General features: G+C 44.4%; 1 protein-coding gene across 1 annotated transcript in view; it reads right to left on the bottom strand.

The window, feature by feature from the left end:
- Window positions 1–6,378, bottom strand: part of LOC308114709 (ephrin type-B receptor 1-B) — a 195,261-nt gene extending 188,883 nt beyond the window's left edge. The window contains exon 1 of the mRNA XM_080471806.1: window positions 6,149–6,378. Coding sequence (XP_080327932.1) covers window positions 6,149–6,209 — 61 coding nt within the window. The 5' untranslated portion in view covers window positions 6,210–6,378. The remainder of the gene's footprint in view (window positions 1–6,148) is intronic.
- Between the last annotated feature and the right edge of the window lie 8,063 nt (window positions 6,379–14,441).

Below are 14,441 nucleotides of genomic sequence, written 5' to 3'. Positions count from 1 at the left end.
AAGCACACACGCTCAGCATAGCACACGCTGCTGTGTTCCTCATTTTCTCCACTGTGCCTCGATGCAGAAGTCTCCCACTGAGACGTACACAGAAATGTGCACATGCATACGCTCCCAACCTGCATCCACCATCTGGCCTTCCCAAGGCTCAGATGTCTCTGGGGTAAGGTGAGCTGTGAGGGAGACTCTGTGTGTGTGTGTGTGTGTGTGTGTGTGTGTGTGTGTGTGTGTGTGTGTGTGTGTGTGTGTGTGTGTGTGTGTGTGTGTGTGTGTGTGTGTGTGTGTGTGTGTGTGTGTGTGTGTGTGTGTGTGTGTGTGTGTGTGTGTGCGTGCGAGAGAGAGAGAGATAGATAGAGAGAGAGAGAGAGAGAGAGAGGGAGAGAGAGAGAGAGAGAGAGAGAGAGAGGGAGAGAGAGACAGAGAGAGAGAGAGAGAGAGAGAGGGAGAGAGAGAGAGAGAGAGAGAGAGAGAGGGAGAGAGAGACAGAGAGAGAGCCAGAGACAAACCGAAGCCTGTGATCACATTAGAAGACCAAATATGCAATATGCAAGATATTGCAAAAATGGAAAAAAACTAAATAAACACATTTTGCTGTAAATTTCTCACACAGACCACAGACTGCATGCATGTAATAGTTTCATTGAAAAAGAATAACATCACATTTACATTTGTGCTGCAGGCTGAGGTTTGTGATTGCTGAGCAGGATCGTGTGCTTTAATACCAACCGGTCTTTTCACCGTGGGTGAAACCAAGCCTCCATTACTGGATGAGACCACGTCTACTGCACCTGTCATCCATAATGGTTTTAGCACCACACCACACCACACGCACCCAAAAGTACAGTACACACAGGGCTGCTACAAAACAAGTGAAAAATGGAATCGTACTTCAGGTGCTCCCAGGTCAGCAGTACTGCCCCTGGCACTCATGTGAGCACTTATAATCCTTCAACTCTTTCCAGGCCTGGCGCCCCACCACATGCGTCTACATTACACTCATATTTTCATTTGTTCTTTTGCAAACTACTTTAAACAAGAGATCAGAGGAGAGGGGCAATCTCACATTCACATCCATTAGCGACTCTACAGGAATCCTTCTACAAGCTGCCTCCTCTCAGCTGGTGAACTCTACATATCTTACAGAGACTTTTCAACTCTACACACCCTGAGAGAGCCACATCAACACACACTTTCACTGCAAACCTGAAGTCTGGGGAACGACCATGAATCACTTGATTCTGACAGAACAAGGTACACAACCCATAAACCTGGTAGCACGGCACGGCCCCTTTTAAAACCTCCGACAGGAAGGACCAGCGGCTCCAAACTGCACTTTAAAGAAGCATTTTCTCCATTTTGTTGTGGTTAGGGTTAGGGTTAGGGTTTTACAAGGAGGTTTTTTAACCAGACTTCCTGATTTCAGACTCAGACTTCCTGATTTCAGACTTTTTTGATTCCTGTGCATATCAAATCTCTTAATTTGTTGCTACTGACTAAAAGACTCAAACGGTGCAGGGATAAGAAATCCTTACGGTAATTTGAATTATACTGCCTGTGCTTCTAACTATGACTGAGAGGTCAACACATCTGAAAAAAAAAAACGTTTTCGATACACCAGTTCAGGTTAAAACCATTTCAGGTTAAACCATCTAAAATAAACATTATGATGTGAGTCAAATTGAACTATTATTAGATCCATAAACACAGAGCAGTGTTCATAATATTTCCAGTGCATAAGCAAAGGTTCCCTCCTCATCCAAACAAGCTTGTGTCACTAACTTTGTAGTTTTTATTAAACATTTTAGTCAAAATGTTCCAACAACTTTTTCGTAGCCTCACTGCTCTGATTAGAAAAAGCAGCATGAACACCAGAAAGCAAATTCTCCCAGCAGCTCGGTGCAGAGGTCAGCGCAACAGGTCAGCAACAGGACAACACCAGCAGAGCTGAGTCAGTGTCTTGCTCAAGGGCACTTCAGCAGAGCAGTAAATTGCTGAGACGGGCTGAAACTCTGACCTCTCTAATCGATATGCCTGCCTAACGCAGATTAATGTACATCAACAATGTGCCGTACTGACCTCCATAGCAATCATCTATTGTTCCAGATGCAATTATTGTTTATTCAGGAAGCTTCAATATTCTGCATCTGGTCCTCTGAGGATGATGCATTACCACAGTGCAGTGTGGGATACCGGTTGTAGCACATTACTAACATTTCCTGATCATCCCTGCACTGAATGCCACCGCTGTTTTACACCAGTGTACCGTGGCTTCAGCATCCACCGCATGTCAGACCCCGGAGACAGCCGTGTTCCCTCTCTGGGCCTCGTTCAGTTTCAAACTACTCATTTGTAAAACATGCAGACTGTATTTTTCCTGGATCTGACTGACCTCCCTCCTTCTGCTCCTTTCATCTTTATTATCTCCCTCAGTCCCCGTCTATCATCCCTTCTCCCTGCGCTGTTAAATGAGCGGGCTTATCGGAGCCTAATTGGTTTAAGGGCAAACAGAAATAAGCAATGGCTCCGTAAGTAGGGGAGAATTACTGCCGCCGTTGGCAGCAACCATCCGCACGCCACAGACACGGAGAGTTGAAGAAGTGAGGAGGGAGACAAGAGTGGAATGAGAAGATTAGTGGAGAAACTCTGGAAGACAGAGCAGGGCTGAGAGAGGAGGAGGACGAGGATGAGGAAGAGGAGGCAGTGAAGGTGGAGGCGGGAGAGGGCTGGAGAGCGAAGACAAATAGGGATGAAACAGAGCACCACTTGCTTCCACTCTAATGCCATGCAAATCCCTGTGTTCACTCTCCTCTCTGCTCGCCTTCTGCTGAGGTCCGACCGTCCTTCTGTCTGCCTGCAACAACTTCCTGCTTCTGTCTGAACCAGAGCGTGTGCTGGGCCAGACGTCTGCAATACTAATCAATCACAAGTCTTCATCAGCCGCACACTTCGTCACTGCACCTTGTTCACACACACACACACACACACACACACACACACACACACACACACACACACACACACACACACACACACACACACACACTCTATCAGACACACACACACTATCAGACACACACTCTATCAGACACACACACACTATCAGACACACACTCTATCAGACACACACACACTATCAGACACACACACACACTATCAGACACACACTCTATCAGACACACACTCTATCAGACGCACACACACTATCAGACACACACACTCTTTCAGACACACACACACTATCAGACACACACTCTATCAGACACACACACACTATCAGACACACACACACTATCAGACACACACTCTATCAGACACACACACACTATCGGAAACACACACTATCAGATACACACTCTATCAGAGACACACACTCTTTCAGACGCACACATACTGTCAGAAACACACTCTATCAGACACACACACACTATCAGACACACACTCTATCAGACACACACACACTATCGGAAACACACACTATCAGATACACACTCTATCAGAGACACACACTCTTTCAGACACACACACACTATCAGACACACACTCTATCAGACACACACACACTATCAGACACACACACACTATCAGATACACACTCTATCAGAGACACACACTCTTTCAGACGCACACATACTGTCAGACACACACTCTATCAGACGCACACACACTATCAGACACACACACTCTTTCAGACACACACACACTATCAGACACACACTCTATCAGACACACACACACTATCAGACACACACACACTATCAGACACACACTCTATCAGACACACACACACTATCGGAAACACACACACTGTCAGAAACACACACTATCAAACACACACGCTCTTTCAGAGACACACTCTTTCAGACACAAACACACTGTCAGAAACACACACTCTATCAGAAACACACACTATCAGGTACACACTCCTTCAGACACACACACTCTATCTGGCACACACTCTTTCAGGCACACACTCAGAAACACACTCTTTCAGACACACACACACACACACACACACACACACACACACACACACTATCAGGCACACACTCTTTCAGAAACACACTCTATCAGACACACACTCAGAAACACACACTCTTTCAGAAACACACGCTATCAGACACACACTTTCACAAACACACACACACTGCATGAAACTCGACGTCTCCCATTCATCCGTCCACACCCGGAGGATTTCCTGCTCATGATCTTCATCGTACAGCTCATCACTGATGTGTGTGGAGCTTAATGTGAACATATGTGTTTGTGAGGGGTCAAATAAATCATTCACTTCAGCATGACGACGCGTCCATATGGCCAGAGGTGCCCCTCAATCCTAAGCAGTGGTTTAAAAAGTAAGGGAGGGGGGCTGGGGTGCTCAGAAAAAGCTAAAACTGCTCATTATTCTGTCAATACAAACATTTCATATCAACCAGTAACAGTGAATACTATGAGATGAGCTCTGGTGCAAAACAGCTGCAGACTTTTACCAAATCAAGAATGTGGAGAGATGCTTTCTAACTAAACCACATTTTAAAGACGGATTCAACCAGGATTCAACTAGTTTTCTGGGGTTGGGGGGGTGGGGGGGTTACATCCAGACACCCAGGCATATGTGTGCAGACATATCTCTGTGTTTATCAGCCAATTTGGAGCCTTAATCAAATCAGAGATGACAGGACGAGCCGCCGTCATCTGGTCAGTGGCCTCACTTACTGTCTCTAACGCAACAAAAACCAAAATTAGTGAAAGCAACAGATTGGAGTTCAGTTCAGTGAAGATGTAACCTTCCCATGGGGCAAACTCCTTTCAATTAGCAACACAAACAAGGAAATCTGCTTTATCCTTGTTATTGGGGTAACACAGGGGCCATCTCTCTGCACAGCTGCTCTGCTCTTATCACATCTCTTAAAAGCCGAAAACACCAAACCCTCTTCCCTGGAAGGAAAATTTAACTTCCCCGTCACTCTCATCATCCACCCATCCCTCTGAAATAGGGGTTATGCTGTCATTTCGCAGGTATAAACATTTATAATATGCATTCTGGCAGAGGTAGTAATTTGAGCCCGGGCTTGGTATTATGAACTGTGTTCAGATGAGCACAAACAAGAAAGCCACCACTGAATTATAGAGCACAGCCAGCGCTGGGAGCAGTCCAGCACCAGAGTTGTAAATGATTAAAGAGGAAGCGTGCATGTGGAAAAAACAGGCAAAATATAAAAACATTTTAATTGTGCTTGCAATTGACTGTTTTGTGGGAGTGGATACAGACAAATCCTAAGTGAGGCTGCTGTGTCCCTGTGTGTCTTTTTATGGGAGCGGGAGAGCCACCATACAACACAAAAACAGGCCTGTATCTCAATGCTTCTTTCAATATAACATCCAGCAGCTCACATCTGAGGCTCAGTGTCCCCAGGGCCCACAGCAGAAATGAAAAACATGCTTAACTGGGGAGATATTAGCTACTGTACTAGTGGCACCACTTGTCCAGATGACAGTGAAGAGAAAAATGAAAAAGAAAGAAAAAAAAGCAGGGAAAGAAGAGATGCAGACAAAGGAAAAACAAGGATGGAGATGGATGAGGAGGAAAAAAAATTCAGGGAGGAACTAACAAAAGGGGGAGAGGCACGCAAGTGTTTCCAACAGTGGATGAGAGTGCTTGATTTTCAATAGTAAAATGGGAACGTTTACCACATCCCATCAGCGCACTTCAAAATCTGGAGTTTGTCTCAGTAATTCCACAGACTGATGCTTTTGAGGTTCTCTTCAGGAGTAATCTATACATACCATTAAATGCGAAAGAAAGCCTTTAAATGTGTCCCACAGAGGAGGGAAAAAAATAATAGCTTGTGGGATCACAAGAATCTAAAATGCCACATTTAACAGAAGAGACTTCTCCCATCATGTACGACTGGAAAACTGAGGAAAATACATTTTGACGCCTGAAAACACACTAATACTTTAAAGTTGACACCTGTTAAATCACATAAAGTGAGATCAGTGGAGGATTACACAGAGGGAAAATCAAACCAATCCACGTGTGTGTAACGTCCCCGCGCGCCAGAGGCGCAGAGCAGCCCGGCGGAGCAGCATCCCCACGGCGCTCCCGCTCCCGAGACCACCACACCCGCACCGGACACGCTTTATTTACCTTCCATTGCGGAGCATGTGATGACCAGCACGCATAGAAGCGAGAACAAATCCACTGTCATGGCAGAAGTGTAGTCTCCACAGCCTGTCCCCAAATAAACCAAGACGCACGGCGCGCGTCACAAAGAATCCCTCAGTGTCTCCGAGCGCAGCTCCAGCAGGTCGCCTCGGTCCGGAGTCACATCTCCAGCCCCGGTAAACAATGTGTGACAATCAGCGCATGGGAAGAGTGGAGCGTGGAGGCCGAGGGGTGCGAGGAGGAGCAGGATGGGGGAGCCGGAGGAAGAGGAGGTGTGGGAGGAGGTGGGGGAGACCCGACATCGCTCGCTCACGGTCCCATTAGAGGACCGGGGCCAATCACCGGCCGGGAGAGGAAACTCACCAGCCAATCGCCAAGCCGCCGCTCCGCCCACCTCACATTGTCAAAACACAAAACTTTTCCTTGACCTAGTTGAAGCGGCGTCCGCTGCACTGAAGGGGAATAACGCCCCCAGTCGGGTGAAAGCTGCCACTGCATGAGCTGCGCCCCTGGGAGAAGATCGAGCATCACCTGCTCACTGTCTAGGTTTCTAAGGAACTATTTTCCAAGACGCTTTATCACTTTGAAGGATCTCCCTTATGCAAATTCAAAATATTTGGACGTTGAAAGTGTCAATTAATTTTATCCCACTTCAGTGTGTTTATGATCGTCTTCCATAGAAACAGTTGAGAGGCACAGTGAGGCTCTCAGCTGTGTTGATTCAAAACCTTCCTCTTTTTCTTTAAGCCTTAAGGATCCATAGCCTCCGCGGTCTGGCACCTTCACTCCCATTATGCTCACACAAGTGCAAAGCCCATTTGCAATGAAAATGTTCTTTAATAGCTTTGACAAATTCAGCTGCACCTCCTAATGATATTAAACAGGCGTTGCACATCAGCTCACCCCCCTTCACTCCTCTCGCCCCCTTTGTGCGGGCATGTGCTGCAACAGATGGTGCACACAATGGGCTTTTCCCTGCAGGGAAGCAAAGGACCTGAGTCTACCTCGGCAGAGAAGGGCCAGTATCTGCCCTGTAGCCCCCAACCATACACCTGTCCTGGGCTAGATATGTCCCCCGCATGTCCCTGGAGCTGAAGAACTGGGACTGAGCTGGTAATCTGCAGCCTGAGCAGGCCTGCTTTCACCTCGGGCCACTGGCTGGCCTCATACTTCAGTGTCGTCCCTTTAAAGCACACTGCCCCACATACGTTTTACCTGTTTCTGTTGTTGTGCATTAAATGAAACGCTTTAATCTAGACCAGGGGTCTGTAACCTTTATGACCAAAACAGCCATTTTCACAATTTCAACTCTTTATAATCACTGTACGTTTGGTCGTGGTTGGAGCAATTTCTTCTTTTTTTCTTCTTTTTTTCTTTTTTCTTTTTCCTTGTTCTTTCCCTTCTTTTCTTCTGTTGCCCCTTTCTTTTCTATTTCCCTTTTTTCCTTTACTGAAAAGACAACAACTCTGTGCTAGTAGTTTTGATAATTTTTGTTGGTGGTGGGGGTGTATAATATAACAATAACAATAATAATAATAATAATAATAATAATAATAATAATAATAATAATAATAATAATAATAATAATAATAATAATAATAATAATAATAATAATAATGGTAATATTAATAATAACAATAATAATTATAATTATGATACAGTAAAAAATGGTTAAAGAAAAATGATTCAAGATAATGCCTGCGTTTAGGTGTAAATATATGCAGGTATTTCTTAAAACTGAATAGTTTTCACTACATTTATTTTTGGCCACATAATTCCAACTTTTACAAATCTGAACTTGTGTCTAAATGAAAGATGACTCACACTTAATAAATGGTTGTTCTAATTGTGGTAAAGGCCAAGTGATGAACTGGGGCAGACACTCGGCTTCAGGAGCATCAGGCAGCGGTTGCTAACCTGGGAAACCAGTTGACGAGGGCATTTGTCATTTTTAATGGTGTGGTGAGGAGTGGCACTATCATGTGGCGTGGCACAGCGCAGCGCGCCCCCCGGAGCCGGCTGCTTTGTAGGGCTCTCGCAGCCACCTGGCCTTATTTTTCAGCAGGCCAGCCACCGTCACCTACACGCCTCCACGGGTCATCTCCAAACACGGGAGGAATCTGTCCCAGTTTGCTGTCCACACCCTGGGGAGGAGGAAGGAAGGAAGAGTAAGAGGGGCGGCAGGAACAATGGCTCTGCTGGTGTAGCACATCCTCCCTCACAATGCACTGACAGACAAACACGCACATACGATAACACAAACATGTGTGCAGTCGCTCACCCACACAGCACTCTGATAATGATCCACACAAAGCCACACAAGCACTCGCCTACTTGAGCTGAAGAGCCTGAGCCAGGACCAATCCAGAGCCCAAACACGTCGCAGAGAGAGCCTCTCACTCTCTCCTCGCCATGGTTTTCCTGGTTCAGCCTGTCATTTCATTTCTCTATTCCCAGATCAGATTTATGACAAAATAAAGAGTGCACCTCAACCGAGATCTTTGACCAGATGATTGTTCTGTGAGCTGACCCAAAGTTTATTGAGCTTTTGTCCAGTAAACAGCCATGCAGGCAGCATCTGACTCTCCATGACCAATGTGCCATGACCTTTACTTTTCTCGGCTCCGTCTCCTCTTTCCTGACTCTTGTTTGGTTCTTCAGACGGAATAATAAAAGTTGCAGTTCTGTTGTTTTCTCCATGTAGTCAGACAAGAAATACAAAGTGGTGTGGAGCTTGTTTTGCACAGTGACAAGAACATGAGGAACAACAGAGAGGACCAGTGGGTACACAGGGAAGGAAAAACCTTTTAGGATGAAAAAGCAATGCATTTCACAGGCATGTTCACTCAGACACACACTCATTATTTAGATGTGTGGTACGAAGGTGACAAGTAGGCAGGCACAAAAAACACAGTGGTTGATTATAATAGCAGAGAATGAGAAAGGCAGAAACAGACAAAAAGAAAATAGAAATGTTTTGCAGAAACCGTGGAACCTGGGAAGATTTGTCTGGTGATGAATATGAATGTGTAAAAATGAAATGCCTAAGTCAATATGGAGACAGTGCAGGGACTCAGGTGACAAAGGAGGGGAGAGCTACTCCCATCCTGAGGGTATAGACTGGTTATTAGGCCTGGTTTTAGCTTCATCCATCTTCAAGAGCCTGTGCTCTGGTCATTGACAACACAAGTGCAGAGCCGGGCTGAATACAGATGTGCTCTGGACCGGTGTTCCCCTAACAGAGGGTCCACACTCAATGGTGTGTCCCGGCTTCACTCAGACATTCTGGGTCACAACTCCAGGGACAAGGGGGTGAAAAAGGTTCATTGCTTCACACACAAGAGAGGGTTTTTTTTGTGTGTGTGGGGGGGTTCTTAAAATTTTCCATAGGCTGCTCGGCAAAGGCAAAATCTCTTCTGAGTTACACTGCAAAGTGAAAATAAAGAGCTTGTTTGCAGCAGTGGAGTAAAAATGTATCCACCAGCCACATTCAGCAAGACTTCTATTAAAAAAAAAAGTTTTAAAAAAGTTGAATGTGCTGCTTGTGGGTGAAAAAAAACTTTTGCATGGACTAAAAGATGATTTTCTCAGTCTTGAAAATAGAAGAACTCTCCAACACTAGGTCACACAAGGACACATGGCAAGAGCTAAATTCAGCTTTCTCATTACTGCCAATGATGCCAAAACCGATGGTACATGTTCCCTGCTATCTGAATAACACTTGCCTCAGAGACATCCACTACTCTCCTCTGACACAGAAACTCTGCAGATGCAGGAGACTCAGCCATGCAAATCCATGCAAACAGATATAAAAATACACGTGCACACACTCAGGATCGATTTAATAGGTGTCCTTGTTTCTGTATTATGTTGTGTGCAAGAGAAATTGAATTGTACTGCATATCTTCCTACACAGACTTGCTGTGTTATTTGTTTTTAATTACCACAGTTTGATTAATAAGTGGATAACACACATTCAGCTCTTTCGCTGTAAATCCCACGAATACATGGAGTGGATTCTGCACAGCGTGGAATAAACAAAAGCATCATGCAGTGTGTGTGTGTGTGTGTGTGTGTGTGTGTGTGTGTGTGTGTGTGTGTGTGTGTGTGTGTGTGTGTGTGTGTGTGTGTGTGTGTGTGTGTGTGTGTGTGTGTGTGTGTGTGATGCCACGTCGTCCTCCTTATTGTCTGACAGCTGCCTGAGTGCTTTCAGCTGAAGGCTCAGTGGTGTTGCGGGTTGTACTCTCGCCACCCAGTGAGGAAGAGTGTGCATGTTCTACCTGAGGGCATCTTCTCCAGCTTCTCATCGGAACCACCTTCCACATGGATGGATGGATGGATGGATGGATGGATGGATGGATGGATGGATGGATGTTCTACAATGGATCTCGGCTTTCAATTGAAAAATAACAATCAAATCAAAAAATTGTTTGGCTGCTCATGCGACTTATATTAAGAAGCAAGTTATTTATCAATATATAGCAGTAAATACCATCTGTGACAACTAGATGTCTCTGTATGACCACAGAAAGCTGCTACAGAAACCAAAAACCTCCCTTACAACTGGATTTAAAGGACAGAGCGAGAAATATGTCCCCGGAAAGAAAAATGACCACAGCAGAATTTAAAACAGAACTGGAGCAGCAGAAAGAGTTCAGAGTGAGAGAGAAACTTGTGAGTGATTGGAGAAAAGAAAGTGTTTCCGGGATGAATACAAAGAAATTTTATTGTGGGCTAAAAGCTGAGGAACAACTACTTAGCATGTCCTGATAGTGTGCATATTATATTGTTCTACCTCTAACACTACCTGAGCGGCCAGCGCTGTGGCTCAGTCTGAAGGAAGGGCGACACCCACAGGCTTTGAATCAGAATGCAACTGCCCAACGTTCATGCATGTATTCTCCAACATCAAGTTTTAATTTAAGATTGAATGCCACATTTCCTAATCTTGATCCACCCAAATTCTATATCCTTTTATCCAGTTCAGGGTCTGAATGTCCTGGAGCCGGTTTCTGCTCATAGTGCACTGCAGTCAGTCCTGGGCAGGAGAGCAGTCATCACACACACATACACACACACACACACACACACACACACACACACACACACACACACACACACACACACACACACACACACACACACACACACACACACACACACACACACACACACACACACACACACACACACACACAGAAAGACACACACACAGAAAGACACAGTCCCACACACAGGACATTTACCACCAACTAATCTAAAAAAAAAAGAGAAAAAAAAAAGTTTTTAGTCTGTGAGAGAAACCCAGAGTACACATGTCCAGGGAGATGAAACTATTCACTGTGCAGTCCCTCTTTATCCATTCTCATTAAAAAGCATCACTTTTCTGGCTTTCTCGTCCTTGTTATAGATTTGTAATTATTTATTACTTCGTTCTTTAGATAAAGACTGCCATTGTTGTGACACTTGTCTTTTTAAAGTAATAAAAATGTGTAGTTAAATAAGTACTTTTACCCTGCACCTATCTCTTTTTATCATGGTTTGTTTTCAGAAATTAATTGAACAAATAAATAACAAACAAACAAACAAACAACCAAATAAATAAATAAATAAATAAATAAATAAATAAATAAATAAATAAATAAATAAATAAATAAATAAATAAATAAATAAATAAATAAATAAATAATGATAAAAACATGGTGGGAAAAGGCATTTCTCTGAGTCCTGGACTGTTCCTGTTGTTCTCTGGCACGTCGATCCACAGCAAGACGCTTTTTTGTGTGTCCCGACGTGCTGCATAGGTCTTACAAATTGGAAACATTTTTCATCCCATTTGAACAGTCCATTTATAGGACAGCGTAGTTCAGAGTCCCTGCAATTGTCCCTTTTTCAAACCGGCTCCCAAGACAGAGATTTTCTTTGACACTCCCGATTCCCCTCCACAGAGACAGCTGAAGGCGACAAAGCGCTGTTACTGCGCAGGCGCACCACTACCGTGGTAAATAGTTCTTCTGCTCATGCACAAGTAATAAACATGACAGCCTCCGGAGCGGTATGACTCAGAGTCGGTATTCTAATTTTATAGCCAAACTCCTCATCTGTAAATAGGGATGCCGGGTTCTCTCCATTGTGATAATGTTTATAACGTATTCTCTGCACATATGTTTGTGTGGTTTCATTACAAAACAAACAACAGTGCCCCCTTGTGGCCTGGCATACTCACTACTTCATTGTCAGTGAGTATCAGTCAGTGTCTGCTGCTGTGATGGAAAGGTGACACTTTCCTTTAACGGACAAGGTATTGCCCCTTTTACACGTTGTCATGTAAAAGGGGGCTTAGCTGAGTAATTTCAAAGATGACACATGATTGCAGTGGCACATGCAAGTGTAATGCCTCAAACTTCCTGTTGCCAGTCAGTGGCGCTATGACTATGATTGAATTTTACGGTGTGGATGTATTCAGGCATAGACTCTTGTCAATCACATGCAATTTGAGCGAGATTCAATTTGTTTCCTCCCACAGTCCAAAAACATTCATGTGAGGTTAATTGGTGACCTGAAATTGCCCCTGGGTGTGGGTGTGATTGTTTGGCCTGTGATAAACTGGTGACCTGTTCAGGATGTAACCTGCCAATTGTAAGCTGGGATCGGCTCCAGCGCCAAGTGACCCTGAACAGAATAGGCAATGTAGAAGATGGATGGACAGATGGGTCAATAATCTGCAGGTGAGATATAAACATTTCACTTTTCATGGCGAAAAGTTTACAATCACCAGGTCCCCACGGACATGCTGTTTAACGTAAGTGCACAATTTTCACCATGAGTCATGACCAACATGTCAAGACTTATATCCCAAGCCAACAGGTGGCACTATGACTGTGAATGGACATTGCAATATGGTTGTGATCAAACATGTGAATCTCCGTCTGGTTTGGCAGCTCCAGGGCCTCGGTAAGAGGTTGCTGCAGAGGATGGTGGGAATGGCAGAGAAGATCATCGATACTTCTTCTTCCACCCGTCCAGGATGTTGCACACAAGCACTGTCCCAGCAGAACCCCCAAACCTTATCAAAGATTCCACACACCCACATCATGGATGTTCTCCCTGCTCCTCTCTGTAGGGAGGTCCTGCAGCTCCAGAGCCAGAGCAGCCAGATTCTGCAATAGTTTCACCCCCAAAGCCATCAGACTCCTAAACTCCCAGTAATCCTTCTGGGCTCCACTGTTCACTGTGAAACATAAGTGCTGCTACCTTTCAATGTTTCCTGTGAAATAGTACTCCTGTTGTTACTGTTCAATCGTGCAATAAATGTAGGCAGATATGTTTGTATGCAGGTGTTTATGTATTTATTAATGATGTCAAATGATTAACATATTAATCAGATTAATCACAGGGTTGCTGTGGATTAATTTTGATAAATCACAATTGAATATCATCCATCCATCCATCTTCTATCCTGCTGACCCTGTTCAGGGTCGGAGGGCTCAGGAGGCGATCCCAGCCTCCTGTGGGCGAGGGCAGGATTCACCCCGGACAAGTTGCCAGTCTGTCACAGGGCAAACATATAGACACTCATATAGACATATAGATACCCACGCACACATGGGGAGAACATACTCCATGCAAACTCCACAATCTGTTAATCGTGATTCATTTTGCATGAGCAAACACAAGAAAGAAGTGAATATATATATATATATATATATATATATATATATATATATATAGAGAGAGAGAGAGAGAGAGAGAGAGAGAGAGAGAGAGAGAGAGAGAGAGAGAGAGACAGAGAGAGAGATGTGCAATTAACATCTTTATTGTAAACCTTTAACTTTTTATGATAACAAAAAACGTCGTTTTTTCAAAACAAACATTTATCCAAGTTGATATGTTCCTGTTACTCCTTTTTCAACCAGCTACTAAGACAAACTAACTTGTTGACGTTGTCCGAGAGAGGAGAGCTGACTTCTTCTTATTTATTACGTTGCCTGCAGCTGAGAACAGTCAACGGAATCCCTGACTAACGTTTGCTTTGCGTTAATGTGGTATTTAAAGCTGAAAGTGCTTTGGTGAAAAGAAAACTCCGTCCTGCAGAGTCAAGCTGTGCATAATACTTTGTGTCAGTCGACTCTTCGTTCTGGGTTTTTGTACTCAAATGCCACCGTGCTGTTTAGCGTCATGCACATGGAGTTGGTTCTGTCACTGCCATGTTCGGCGGCATGCGCTACGCTAAGTCGACTTGGACAAACTGCCTGAAATGCGTTACGAGAAACTT

This window comes from Lipophrys pholis, assembly GCF_963383615.2.
Source record: "Lipophrys pholis genome assembly, chromosome: 1".
Classification (NCBI taxonomy): Eukaryota; Metazoa; Chordata; class Actinopteri; order Blenniiformes; family Blenniidae; genus Lipophrys; species Lipophrys pholis.
Note: the sequence above shows the minus strand (reverse complement) of the source record. Positions and strands in the feature narration are given on the sequence as shown.